Source organism: Schistocerca nitens, chromosome 3 (assembly GCF_023898315.1).
Source record: "Schistocerca nitens isolate TAMUIC-IGC-003100 chromosome 3, iqSchNite1.1, whole genome shotgun sequence".
NCBI lineage: Eukaryota > Metazoa > Arthropoda > Insecta > Orthoptera > Acrididae > Schistocerca > Schistocerca nitens.
The window spans coordinates 317,497,574-317,512,385 of NC_064616.1; the positions used below are offsets into that span (position 1 = coordinate 317,497,574).

Below are 14,812 nucleotides of genomic sequence, written 5' to 3' on the forward strand. Positions count from 1 at the left end.
CACGTACCTTGCGGAACAAATCTGCTGGGGTATCCCCTTCATGTCGAATAAACAAACCTACGTTGTTTTCATATTTGCACTCACCTGATTTCATAACTTTATTCCTGGTGAATAAAGCAATCTTCTACTGGCTCGATTGTTTCTTTATGTCTGAATCATGCCTGTCCAGCTCAAGCTGTTGATTTCGCTGCAGGAAACATAACTTGCGTACCAGTGTTTTAGAGACAGTTCCAGCGTTTAAGGGAAAAAGGACAACTTGCACCGCACTGTAGCGACCGAGTACAACGAACTGCACTCACTTCCGACATGTAAGAAGCAGTATTTGCTCACGCGTGTGAGGAGCAATCATCTGATGCCTGCATAGAAGCTGAACGGCGCCACTATGAAGAGTTCTTCAGAGTGAATGTAGCAACTTGTGCCAGCTGAGTAGATAAATAAATAAAAAAATGTGTCCACTTGCATGTCTATCAGAGTCATCAGACAAAGGATAAATTTGAAATATTCTCATGTTCGCTTACACCTCTGCAGTTGAAAATGGTTCAAATGGCTCTGAGCACAATGGGACTTAATATCTGATGTCATCAGTCCCCTAGAGTTAGAACTACTTAAACCTAACTAAGCTAAGGACATTACACACATCCATACCCGAGGCAGGATTCGAGCCTGCGACCGTAGCAGCAGCGCGGTTCTCGACTGAAGCGCCTAGAACCGCTCGGCCACACCGGCCGGCCTCTGCAGTCGTTTCTGGACTATAGTGAACTAGCTCAGATTGATTCATTTTCTCTTCTCCGTTATTCTTGAAAGTTTAGACACCACATTAACGTGACCACCTGTCAAAAACCGAAAAAACCTTCTTTTGCAATGGGGCCGCTGAGAGACGTGCTAGAAGAGAGCCACTGAGATTGTGGAAGAAACCGGCAGCGACGTGGAGCCATGCTGACTCCAGTGCCGTGGCCAGCTGCGCTAGGTTTCTCGGTTGAGGATCCATGGGGCATACAACCCGATTGAGGTGGTCCCACAGATTCTCAATTGGGTTTACTCTGGGGAGTTCGGTGGCCAGGGGAGTACGATAAACTCATTGGTGCTCTTCGAACCACGCACGTACACCACGAGGTGTATGACACGTTGCATCATTCTGCTGATAGATGCCATCGTGGTGAGGAAAAACATTATGCATGAAGAGCTGTGAATCGTCCCCAGGGATACATGCATACTTGTGTTGACCCATTGTACCTTCCATAACGACCGAATTACCCAGGGAATGGCACGGAAATATTCTCCAGATTATAACGCTTCCTCCTCCGGCCTGGACCCTTCTACATCTACATCTACGTGATTACTCTGCTATTCAAAATAAAGTGCCTGGCAGAGGGTTCAATGAAACACCTTCAAGATGTCTCTCTACCGTTCCACTCTCGAACGGCATGCGGTAAAAACGAGCAGTTAAATTTTCCTGTGCGAGCCCTGATTTCTCTTATTCTATCGTGACGATCATTTCTCCCTATGTAGGTGCGTCCCAACAGAATGTTTTCGCAATCGGAGGAGAAAACTGGTGATTGAAATTTCATGAGAAGATCCCGTCGCAACGAAAAACGCCTTTGTTTTAATTATTGCCACTCCAATTCACATATCATGTCTGTGACACTATCTCCCCTATTTCGTGATAATACAAAATGAGCTGCCCTTCTTTGTACTTTTTCGATGTCGTCCGTCAGTCCCACCTGATGAGGATCCCACACCGCACAGCAATATTCCAGAATAGGGCGGACAAGCGTGGTGTAAGCAGTCTCTTTAGTAGACCTGTTGCACCTTCTAAGTGTTCTGCCAATGAACCGCAGTCTTTGGTTGGCTCTACCCACAATATTATCTGTGTCATCGTTCCAATTTAGGTTATTTGTAATTGCAATCCCTAAGTATTTAGTTGAATTTACAGCCTTCAGATTTGTGTGACTTATCCCGTAATCGAAATTTAGCTGATTTCTTTTAGTACTCATGTGAATAACTTCACACTTTTCCTTATTCAGCGTCAATTGCCACTTTTCGCACCATACATATATCTAATCTAAATCATTTTGCAAGTCGTTTTGATCATCTGATGACTTTACAAGACGGTAAATGACAGCATCGTCTGCAAACAATCTAAGACGGCTACTCAGATTGTCTCCTATGTCGTTAATATAGATCAGGAACAATAGAGAGCCTATAACATTTCCTTGGGGAACGCCGGATATTACTTCTGCTTTACTCGATGACTTTACGTATATTACTACGAACTGTGACCTTTCTGATAGGAAATCACGAATCCAGTCGCACAATTGAGGCGATACTCCGTAGGGACGCGGTTTGGTTAGAAGACGCTTGTGAGGAACGGTATCAAAAGCATTCTGGAAATCTATAAATATGGAATCAATTTGACATCCCCTGTCGATAGCACTTATTACTTCATGAGTATAAAGAGCTAGTTGTGTTTCACAAGAGCGATATTTTCTGAAACCGTGCTGACTATGTGTCAATAAATCGTTTCCTTCGAGGTACTTCATAATGTTCGAAAACAGTATATCTTCCAAAACCCTACTGCAAATCGACGTTAGTGATATAGGCCTGTAATTTAACGGATTACTCCTACTTCCCTTTTTGGGTATTGGTGTGACTTGAGCAATTTTCCAGTCTTTAAGGACGGATCTTTCTGTGAGCGAGTGGTTGTATATAATTGATAAATATGGAGCTATTTTATCAGCATACTCTGAGAGGAACGTGACTGGTATGCAATCTGGACCGGAGGCCTTGCTTTTATTAAGTGATTTAAGCTGCTTCGTTACTCCGAGGATATCTACTTCTATGTTTCTCATCTGAGCAGTTCTTGATTGCAATTCAGGAATATTTACTTCGTCTTCTTTGGTGAAGGAGTTTCGGAAAACCGTGTTTAATAACTTTTCTTTAGTGGCACTGTCATCGGTGACTTCACCGTTGTTATTGCGCAGTGAAGGTATTGATTGCGTCTAGCCATTGGTGTGCTTTATGTATGACCAGACCCCTTACGACGATCGTTGCAGGGTGTTTGCTTTCAGACGTTTCACGCCTTATAAGCCAACGGCCATTTGTCCGATGGAGCATAAAATGTGATTCACCTGAAAAGGTACCGAGCGAGGTGGCGCAGTGGTAGCACACTGGACTCGCATTCGGGAGGACGACGGTTCAATCCCGCGTCCGGCCATCCTGATTTAGTTTTTCCGTGATTTCCCTAAATCGCTCCAGGCAAATGCTGGGATGGTTCCTTTGAAAGGGCACGGCCGACTTCCTTCCCTAATCCGATGAGACCGATGACCTCGCTGTTTGGTCTCTTCCCCCAAACAACCAACCAACCTGAAAAGGTCACCTGTAGCCACTGAGCAGACGTCCAGTTGCGGCATTGGCGTGCAAATTCCAGCGTTCGTCATCGAGAAACGCTGTTGCTAAGATCCATATGCAGCAACTTTCGCTGGACGGTAGTTGAAGAGGCACTGTCGGTAGTCGCTTGGTCCGTCTGGGCGGTCTGTTGCTCATCGGCTGCACGTCTGTTCTCCCGTACACATCTCCGCAGCAGTCGTTCACCACTGTAATCAATGGCCCATGCTGCACCACAGTTGTCTCAGCGCCGGATATGGATAGCGTGATTTTTCCGTGTATGGTATACATTAACCAGTTCTCGAACAGTTTACAAACTAAGCCGTTTCGAAAATGCCAATGATCGTAACCTTTTGGACGTCACCTAAATCGCTCCGTTTCCACATTACGACGATGATTGCGCTGTTTTGTGCGTCCCCTCCAACATGCTTTACATACCCTCCACTGCTACTGCTGTTACCTGCCATCTGTGCGTGGTTATTGCACGTTTACGTAGAACATACGTGGTGGTCACATTAATGTGGCTGGACCGTGTATGGCTATCACATAAACGGCTTCAAATCGTCAGTATGACCATAAATGGTTCAGTCCGCTACACCTTAGCGTGACAATGTACACTGCTTGTTAGTTAACAGTTGCACATTATGAAGGATAAAAAATAACAACATTTAACTTATTGCGTGTATACACTATTATATTTTTAAATGATTTATATGTATACTGGATGCGAAATTTAGTACACAGCACTGCTCTCTCTGGTAGCGATAAAGGCTGTAACCAGGTTGGGCATCGAGTCGAACTGAGCTTGAATGACAGATATAGATATGTCATTCCATGCTGCTTCAATTCAATGCCAGAGCTCGTCAATCGTAGTAGCTGGCGAGGGGCGGCGTGCCAGTCTCTCATCAATTCATGGCCAAATGGTTTATATGGGTGAGAGATTTCGAGAAAGTGCTGGCTAGGGCAACAGTCCAACACACCCTGTATCGCTGTAGCTTAAGTCAGACCGGGCAGCATACGGTCTTGCGTTATCTTGTTGAAAGCTAAGAGACCTCGAAGATATGGCACAGCCAGCTGCCTGAAAACGTCAAAAATGTTGCTCCTACTGTCCAAGTTACTACCTATGCGAACCAGAGGTGATCGTGTTGTGTACTCAATGGCAACCGATACCATCACTCCAGGTGATGGAGCCTAATGACTACGACGATTGCAATCTGGTACCTTTCATTCTGCTCAAGGGAAGCTGAAACATTGGTAGACAAGCCGACACACTGTGCTGCTCCAGCACTGTCCGTGTGGATACTTGTGTTACTGAAAACAAACTCGTTTCCTGACTCAAGGTACGTGAGGCGACTGTACGACCCCTCATGGCCAAACGAACAGCACGTCTGCCTTCTCGGGTGCTAGGCTTACGGGGCCGCCGAGATCCTGCGTGGAGTTGAGTATGGTGCTCCTGAATCTATCGATTCCAAATTCGCGTGACAGTCGTGGCATCCCGACCAACGCGAGTAGCGATATCGCGGAACGATATACCAAATTCTCGATAGGCCACGATACAGCCGCTATCGAATTCCCAAACGTTCCTGTAAACTTTCCCCTTCTGACACGAGACATAACACGAACTTCTCACAAACAACCAACATTAATGCTGTTTCTGATTGGGAAACCTACAGCGTAATCTTTCTTATATTCAGAATGTAGATGACGTACTTACTTTGTGTGGCTGTGAGGAAATGCTAAGCTTTCACATATTCAAGTATGTAGTACACTTCATGCTAATTTGTCGTTTGTTACAGGCTGTCTTCATGCTGACGCAATTTTAATGTCCAGTAGTGTAGTTGACTTCTAACGGATGAAGCTAATGAATCAAAGAAAGGTCTCAAAATTGATATACTTCTCTATTTCATTTGAAAAAGCCGTTAGCGCGAGCAAAAATTTAAAAATCGGTTTTCTTCTTAGGAAATATTTGAAGACAACTAAATTTGGTCAAAAGCCAAATACCTACTCATAACAACATTGCGAGTGCAACTGTAATAGCAGCGATTCTATCGAATGCAGGGCCGACTAGTTTTTCGGCTGTTACGCAACCTATTGTGAGAGCGTATTCTGTTTCTTTGTGTGGTGCAACATCATTACATCACGCGGCAGGAAACTCGTCTGATGAGGAGCAGGTGCGTTACAGTTACTAAATCGCTACAGATTACTTCACCCCAGGGACCACAGAAAAACAAAAGAGAACAAGAAAAATGCGAATACAGGCCAGCGATACTACGTCACCTGTGTGTGCTGCTTCATAGCTGCGGAGCATGCGGCTTTGGTTTCTCGCGCAGAACTCTCGCGGACTGCGCTCTGGCGCGTCTTATCACGCCCCGCCATCTTATCACGCATTTCGCATCCATCAGCAGTTCGACAGACACTATGATCTGATGGATTTTCTACTTGATTCGCTATAAATGTGGAACATGATTGACAAATCTGTCAATGTTCTTCCAGCGTACAGCGTGGAGAAAAACAAGTTGATAATAAATTCGGAGCAGGATAGTGTCCGTCGAATCGAGCAAAACTTCCCGGATAAATATAGATGAGAAATGTACTGTTGTGGAGCTACGGCGACAACCAATCAGCGACGAGCGCGTGGTAGTGTGTGCAATTCAACTAACTTTTCAGTTAATACGTGTTATGGTAAATGACGTATTTACTAATTAATTTAGCCGGCCAGTGTAGCCGAACGGTTCTAGGCGCTCCATTCTGGAACCGCGTGACAGCTACTGTCGCAGTTTCGAATCCTGCCTCGGGCATGGATGTGTGTGATGTCCTTAGGTTAGTTAGGTTTAAGTAGTTCTAAGTTTAGGGGACTGATGACCTCCGATTTTAAGTCCCATGGTGCTCAGAGCCATTTGAACTAATTAATTTAGATGAAGATATTGGTTTCATCTTGAAGAGTAAATATCAGGCAAACTTTAAATTGCTATCTATGACTGGTTACATTAGACCTGGATTTTTTGAGATATTTACTGGATGAAGCTTGGCAATCATATTAACTACTAGAAAACCACCGTAATGCCATTAATTTGTCAAGGCAGTAAGCTGTGCTGCAGAAACGGAACTTCAGTCAGATAGTCGACATGTGGTACTGTAGGGTGTCGTGTCATTAATAATGAAATCTAAAGGTCACGTGTTATAATTTTTGCTGATGTAAAGACAGCAGGAATGATCTTTTATTCTCACAAGTACAATGGGTAGTCATACAGTTTTAATTATCATCACGAAAAAAAGCTACATAACTATGTTTTTGTAGTTCAGTTACACAAATAATAATTATGTGCGTACTGTGCATCTGAACATAAGAAAAAGGTAACATTGAATGAGTCAGACGATGATTCATATTAATAGCAAGGTGATTCAGCTACCACGCCCGGATAAACGCGCGCGTTAGAACGTCGCTTCTGGGATTTGGGGAGACGCCCCGGCACCGGACCGAATCCGTCCGGTAGATCAGGAGTACCGGCAGCATAGATGTGGTTTTTAGGCGGTTTGACACATCTGACTTGGTGGATACCGGGCTGGTACCCTTGTCGCGCTTCAGTTACAGAATTCGCAAAACATTTAGAAAACGTCGGCACATTTTCACATGAGATGACTCTAGACGGAGCCAGACCGGGCACACAAATTCCTTCCGGAGGGAAATGGTGGTCACGGATAGGGCAACCAGCTGCCCTCTACCACTAACTTTGCGAAATCCAATAATTAACATGCCGAATCCGTGAAGACACAGGATAAAGACCAGGCAAAAGTTGTTCACCTCAGTTATAGTATAGCAGGGTGATTCAGCTAAATTGGAACCGGTTTAGATGTCTTAATACTGCTTCGGCTTCGATACAATCTGAGAAGATTGTCACTACCCAACAGCATTATTAACGGCAGAAATAAATGTGTCAAGTTCCCACTTTTTTCAAATGGAATAGTTATACAAATTTCTGCTGTTACTGTCGTAGACCTGAAAAAGACCAGTTCAACTTCATTTTACTCGCCAAAACCCGATCAACAGTTTAGAAGAAATTAAAATATTTAGAACTTACGTTCTATCTGTTTTGAACAGCAGACAGATGGCTGTGTTATGCAGTATTTGTGATTTCGTACACGAATATGAAAATATGTCACGTTCGATAAGGAGGAAACAGTGTGTTGCACCATCGCGACACCAGTATAAAAGGGGTATAGACGAAGTGTAGCTTCTTATTTTGTCTCTGTAGTTCACATGTTCCACCGAGTGCTGGTTACTGTGGAAAAAGTCTTTCATAAACTAACGGAAATTAAATGCTGCACTTGTTTAAGGAGAACGCAGAAGGGACGCAAAAGAACAACTGGATTGTACGCACAACGGTATCCTGACAAACGGTGTCGAACAAGAATGACAATTTAGAAAATGTACAAAAAATCTGGTACTGGAGAGCTACGTAGAGAATTAAGGACCAGTCCTGCAAAGAGAAGGGAGAACGAAACAGATGCTCTGGCAGCTGTTACTTATAATCCACATGTTATCTCAGGAGAAGTAGTGCATCCTTCTAGAATAAGACATTTCAGTAGTTCGCATTTTGCACGTTAACAGTTTCCATCCAAATTGTGTGTCACCTCGTAACGTATCTTGTCATAATTGGATTTTTCACGTATTTTAGGCCGGCCGCGGTGGTCTAGCGGTTCTGGCGCTGCAGTCCGGAACCGCGGGACTGCTACGGTCGCAGGTTCGAATCCTGCCTCGGGCATGGGTGTGTGTGATGTCCTTAGGTTAGTTAGGTTTAAGTAGTTCTAAGTTCTAGGGGACTTATGACCTCAGATGTTGAGTCCCATAGTGCTCAGAGCCATTTGAACCACGTATTTCAGAACTAGATTTTTTAAGTATTATGGAGATGAAAATATTAGAATATTTTCTGGTGTAACAGCTTATAGAGCTGCCAGACTGTAACTGGGGGTTCTTCTCACGGCCAGACAGAGCATGAGCAGAGCCGTATTGTGCTTTTAGCTGGTCGATTATGTGAGGAGCGGATCGCTACGTGAGGTGGTGTCCTGCACTTTGACATATACGATACAGAGGGTGGTCAGAAACAGTCCGAAAAGCTTGTAAGTGTGTTGCAGGGTAGGTTGTGCAGAGAATTAATTGTTAACGGAAAAATCGATGCGTTACACCATTTTCTAGTAAATTAGCATTGACGTTGGCCAATGAGGCCGTTCCATGCGCAAATTCAAGCTGCTCACTAGATAAATTAGTATCAGTTGTTCTCATAGCGTAGTTGATAGCGCACTAGACAACTTAGCCTTTGGCTCCGGTTCGATCCTTACTACTGCCCCATGACCAATTCTTGTATCGGTCTCTTGTTAGGTTTCGAAAAGCAAACGAAGAACACGTTTAGCAATACCGTCTCTGGCGGATCGCTTGAGCCTGCGAACTCAACGGCCGCATTGGCTAACTTCAATGCTAATTAAATCGGAAATATCGCAACAGTTAATTCTCAGCTCAACATACCTGCAACACCCTTACAAGCTTGTTTCTGACCACCCTATATATATCGGAGATGATTCTGAGAATGAGCACCAAATAGTCATAGCTTTAATTACAATTGGCTATAACTGTGGTATTGTTACGATGCAGTAAATTTTTAATTTCACTCAGAAAATGGCAGAGACAGTCACCGAGAATATACGACGAGCTATCCACATCCATAATCCGTAAGTCAGCGTATGCTGCATGGCGAAGCGTACCTTGTACGAGTACTAGTCACTTCCTTTCCTCTTCCACTCGCAAATAGAGCGAGGGAAAAACGACTATCGATATGCCTCCGTACGAACCCTAATTTCTCAATCTTGTCTATGCGGATTTTATGTAAAATGTGCGTTGGCGGCACTTGAATCGTTCTGCAGTCAGCTGGAAATGTCGGTTCTCTAAATTTTTTCAATAGTGTTTCTCGAAAAGAATGTGGTCTTCCCTCCAGGGATCCTCTTTTGAGTTCACAAAGTATTTCTGTAACACTCGCGTGTTGATCGAACCTGTAGGTAACAAATCTAGCAGCCCGCCACTGAACTGCTTCGATGACTTCCTTTAGTCGCTCATTCGCCTTTCCTGCTACCGTCCTTACGTGCTCGTTCCATTTCGTATCGGTTTGCAAAGTTACCCCTAGATAGTTAATCGATCTGAGTGTTTCAAGTAGCATATCACTAATACTGTATTCGAACACTAAGTGATTGTTTTCTGCTCATCTGCATTAACCTCCGTTTTCCTACGTTTAGAGCAAGCTGCCTTTCATCACACCAAATAGAAATTATGTCTAAGTCATCTTGTATCCTCCTAAAGTCAATCAAGGACGATACTCTCCCTTACATTAGAACGTCATCAGCAAAAAGTAGCAGACTGTTGCGCACCCTATCTGTGAGATCACTCCTGACGATACCCTTGAACTCTCGCCGAGGACAACGTACCGGGTTCTGCTACTTAAGAAGTCTTCCAGCCTGTTACCTGTCTGGGAACCTATTCGATATGGTAGGACCAACGTTAACTTTCTGTGGTGCGACGCTGTGTGAAACGATTTCCGGAAATCTAGAAATGTGGTACCTGCCTGTTGTGCTTCGTCCATGGTTCGCAGAATATCGTGTGAAAAATGAGCTAGCTGAGTTTCGCACGAATGATGCTTTCTACATCCGTGCTGATTTGTGACCAGAAACTTTTCTGTCTCGATGGTATTTATTGTATTCGAAATTAGAACATGCTGAAGAATTCTGCAGCAAACCGATGTTGAGACATTGGTCTGTAATTTTGTGTGGCCGTTCTTCTTCTTATTTACAGGAGTCACCTCGGCTTTTTTTCCAGACGTTTCAATCTTTACGCTAAGTGAGAGACTGACGATAAATGCAAGTGAGTGAGGGATCAATGTCGAAGAGTACTCTCTGTAAAACCGAATTGGGATTCCATCCCTACGTAGTGAATTATTTGTTTTCAACTCTTTCAACGGTTTCTCTAAGGCAAGGCTGCCTATTACTATGTCCTCCATAGTATGATCCTCCTGGCTGAATGATTTTGATCTTGAAATTTTCCTTTTGCTGCCTTTTATTGCCACACCAAACTGGTCGACGAGTGGCTGGATAGAAGCATTCGACCAGCTCGGTGACTTTACGTAGGACCAGAACTTTTTCGTGTTCTCGACAAGATCTTTCCTTAAGGTATGATGGTGCCAATTCTTGTATGCATCGCGCATCGTTCTTTTTATAGATGTACGAATTTCTACTAACTTTGCCTGCCGACATTTCCAGTCGAGAGTGTAGTCCTTTGCTTCCTCAGCAGTTTCCCAATTTTGTTATTAATCGACGGTGGGCATTCTCTTTTTTTTCCTTTATTGGATTACTATTCCCCCCCGGAGGGGGGGGGGGGGGGGGGGCGCTTGGAGCAGCGTAATATGCCGCTCTGCGGCCTGCACAAAAGTTAAAAACAGAATTAGGAGATATCATAAAAATAAAAACAGACAGTAAAACGGTGACGGATTAAAACTGGAACAAGGCGAAATATTGCGAAGAGAATATAAAACCAAATGGTCGGTGATGCTGATTAAAACACATAGTAAATAGACAGGCACAATTAAAAAACGCGGCAACAGTTTAAAAGCACACCTAGCGACAGTATGGCGTCCATTCGCAACACTGACAGGGGACGCGCAACACTGAACACGCACTTAAAACAGCACTATAGAGGAGACACGGTGGCAGACGGGGGAGGACCCGCACCGATGAGGGGAAAAAGGGGGGAGGGGGGCGACACAGGAAAAGAGGGAGTTGGGAAGGCAGTGGTGAGGAAAGAAAAACGACCCGGGGGGCGTGAGCCTTCTCTGTCCTTAATGCACTTAATCGGCAAATCAACACGTACTTCTCCAGAGCGTGATTAACAAACAAGATTTTTTAGCGTGCCATGTAAGTCAGCGACACTTCGACACGATCCAGCAGATACCTCTGTGTTGGCTAGTAGTGTACGAAGGAGTGCTGAAAATCAGTGCCTCTGATTTTTTTATTCTGTTCTCAATATCTGTTGAGGTGTTAAATGTCATGCATATTTCTCGGGGGACTTTCCGCTTCGCATGTTGCAAACCTCTGCCGCTAGAGGGCTCCGAAGTGTAGTAGGTAACATGGCGGCGTGTAACGTAACTATGTCGGTGTGTGAGAAACAGCGAGTTGTAATCCGTCAGAAAACTGAAAAATAAATTCGAAGAGCACCCTCTTCTCCAATATGACAATGCCAGACTACACACGAGTGCTGCGACATGTGCAATAATCCAACACCTTGGACTCACTGTTGTCGATCATCCTCAATACTCCGTCTCTAATGACCTCGTTGTCGACGGGACGTTAAACACTAACCAACACACACACACACACCATCCTCAATACAGTCCCGACCTGGTCCCATACGATTTTCATATTTTTTCCAAAACATAAAGAACTCCTCCGAGGACTTCAGTTTGATAGTGATGAAGGGGTGCAAGTAGGGGTGAGGTTGTGGCTCCGTTAATAAATTCAAACATTTTACGGTGACGATATCAATAAACTGGTCTTTCGCTGGGAGAAATGTGTTCGTCACCAGGGTCATTATGTTGAGAAGTAAATATGTAAACGTCAAGCATAAATATTTAGATTGTTAATAGAGTCGGTTTTATTTAAACAACTTTAGATGTTTCCACATAAAAAATGCAGAGTTGTTACTTTTCAGCACCCCATTGTAAACTTTTTCCATTTTCTAGCTACTGAAGAGCTAGATCATTATAATCACCGCCCAGGGAGAGACTGAATTCCCCATGGTGGATTTGCGACCACGTGATGCGGCAAGGAAAGTATATAAGCTGAGTAGAGGCGATTGGGGAATCATTCTAGCCAGGATACGCGCTGCAAATCGAGAAACCCATTGACATAAGTGACTGTGACAAAGGACAGATTATTATGGCCCGGTGCTTGGGAATGAGCATATTAGCAACGGCGGAACTGTATTACTGTAAAGCATTACTGTATTACTGTAAAGTTCATGTATTTTTTTTACTATAAATCCACCGCGATGTCATCCAGATTTTTTCATTTATTAATGGTAGACAACCGAAATCCTATCAGATGCCACACTTTATCTATTTATAGCATGACAGCTGCACCGACTAACTCATTAGAAGGAACTGCAACACACTGCAGATAGGAGACTGTCTAAATGCTTGTTCAGGAGATTATCCTAAGAATGACTTAACCTCATGTTGTCTCCCTCAGTGAAATGGATTTCCTCAGTATAATCGTATACCACCAAAGTCACTGCTCATGGGAGTCCGCCCCCGGTAGCTGAGTGGTCAGTGCGACAGGCTGTCAATCCTAAGGGCCCGGGTTCGATTTCCGGCTGGATCAGAGATTTTCTCCTCTCAGCGACTGGGTGTTGTGTTGTCCTGATCATCATTATTTCATCTCCATCGACGCGCAAGTCGCCGGAGTGGCGTCATATCGAAAGATTTGCACCAGGCGAACGGTCTACCGACGGGAGGCCCTAGTCACACGACATGTAGTCTCTGCTAATCGGCGAAGTGTCTGCTTCTAAGTAACAATATTAGGCGCTAGGCGTGAGAGGGATGTAGCAACTTCACAAGCAGAAGACACAAATAATTTTGTCTCTTGTTTCGGATGTGACATTAGGAAAATAATTTCTTGCCTCAAAGAATTCGTTTTACCGACGAAATAATCTTTACGAATCTACTTCTACATCTACATCCATACTCCGCAAGCCACCTGACGGTGTGTGGCGGAGGGTACCCTGAGTACCTCTATCGGTTCTCCCTTCTATTCCAGTCTCGTATTGTTCGTGGAAAGAAGGATTGTCGGTATGCTTCTGTGTGGGCTCTAATCTCTCTGATTTTATCCTCATTGTCTCTTCGCGAGATATACGTAGGAGGGAGCAATATACTGCTTGACTCTTCGGTGAAGGTATGTTCTCGAAACTTTAACAAAAGCCCGTACCGAGCTACTGAGCGTCTCTCCTGCAGAGTCTTCCACTGAAGTTTATCTGTCATCTCCGTAACGCTTTCGCGATTACTAAATGACCCTGTAACGAAGCGCGCTACTCTCCGTTGGATCTTCTCCACCTCCTCTATCAACCCCATCTGGTACGGATCCCACACTGCTGAGCAGTATTCAAGCAGTGGGCGAACAAGCGTACTGTAACCTACTTCCTTTGTTTTCGGATTGCATTTCCTTAGGATTTTTCCAATGAATCTCAGTCTGGAATCTGCTTTACCGACGATCAACTTTATATGATCATTCCATTTTAAATTACTCCTAATGCGTACTCCCAGATAATTTAGGGAATTAACTGTTTCCAGTTGCTGACCTGCTATTTTGCAGCTAAATGATAAGGGATCTATCTTTCTATGTATTCGCAGCACATTACACTTGTCTACATTGAGATTCAATTGCCATTCCCTGCACCATGCGTCAATTCGCTGCACATCCTCCTGCATTTCAGTACAATTTTCCATTGTTACAACCTCTCGATACACCACAGCATCATCTGCAAAAAGCCTTAGTGAACTTCCGATGTCATCCACAAGGTCATTTATGTATATTGTGAATAGCAACGATCCTATGACACTCCCCTGCGGCACACCTGAAATCACTCTCACTTCGGAAGACTTCTCTCGATTGAGAATAACATGCTGCGTTCTGTTATCTAGGAACTCTTCAATCCAATCACACAATTGGTCTGATAGTCCATATGCTCTTACTTTGTTCATTAAACGACTGTGGGAAACTGTATCGAACGCCTTGCGGAAGTCAAAAAACACGGAATCTACCTGTGAACTCGTGTCTATAGCCCTCTGAGTCTCGTGGACGAATAGCGCGAGCTGGGTTTCACACGACCGTCTTTTTCGAAACCCATGCTGATTCCTACAGCGTAGATTTCTAGTCTCCAGGAAAGTAATTATACTCGAACATAATACGTGTTCCAAAATTCTACAACTGATCGACGTTACAGATATAGGTCTATAGTTCTGCACATCTGTTCGACGTCCCTTCTTGAAAACGGGGATGACCTGTGCCTTTCCCAATCCTTTGGAACGCTACGCTCTTCTAGAGACCTACGGTACACCGCTGCAAGAAGGGGGGCAAGTTCCTTCGCGTACTCTGTGTAAAATCGAACTGGTATCCCATCAGGTCCAGCGGCTTTCCTCTTTTGAGCGATTTTAATTGTTTCTCTATCCCTCTGTCGTCTATTTCAATATCTACCATTTTGTCATCTGTACGACAATCTAGAGAAGAAAACTACAGTGCTGGCTTCCTCTGTGAAACAGCTTTGGAAAAAGACATTTAGTATTTCGGCCTTTAGCCTGTCATCCTCTGTTTCAGTACCATTTTGGTCACAGAGTGTCTG

At 44.1% G+C, this 14,812-nt stretch overlaps 1 protein-coding gene across 2 annotated transcripts in view; it reads right to left on the reverse strand.

The window, feature by feature from the left end:
- Positions 1-14,812, reverse strand: part of LOC126249584 (DNA damage-regulated autophagy modulator protein 2-like) — a 235,703-nt gene that overhangs the window by 171,918 nt on the left and 48,973 nt on the right. The window contains exon 1 of one of the 2 annotated variants that reach the window (XM_049951248.1): positions 5,662-5,717. The exons of the other annotated variant lie outside the window; for it this stretch is intronic. Coding sequence (XP_049807205.1) covers positions 5,662-5,692 — 31 coding nt within the window. The 5' untranslated portion in view covers positions 5,693-5,717. Of the gene's footprint in view, positions 1-5,661; positions 5,718-14,812 lie in introns of those variants that run through there. 2 annotated transcript variants of the gene reach the window in all.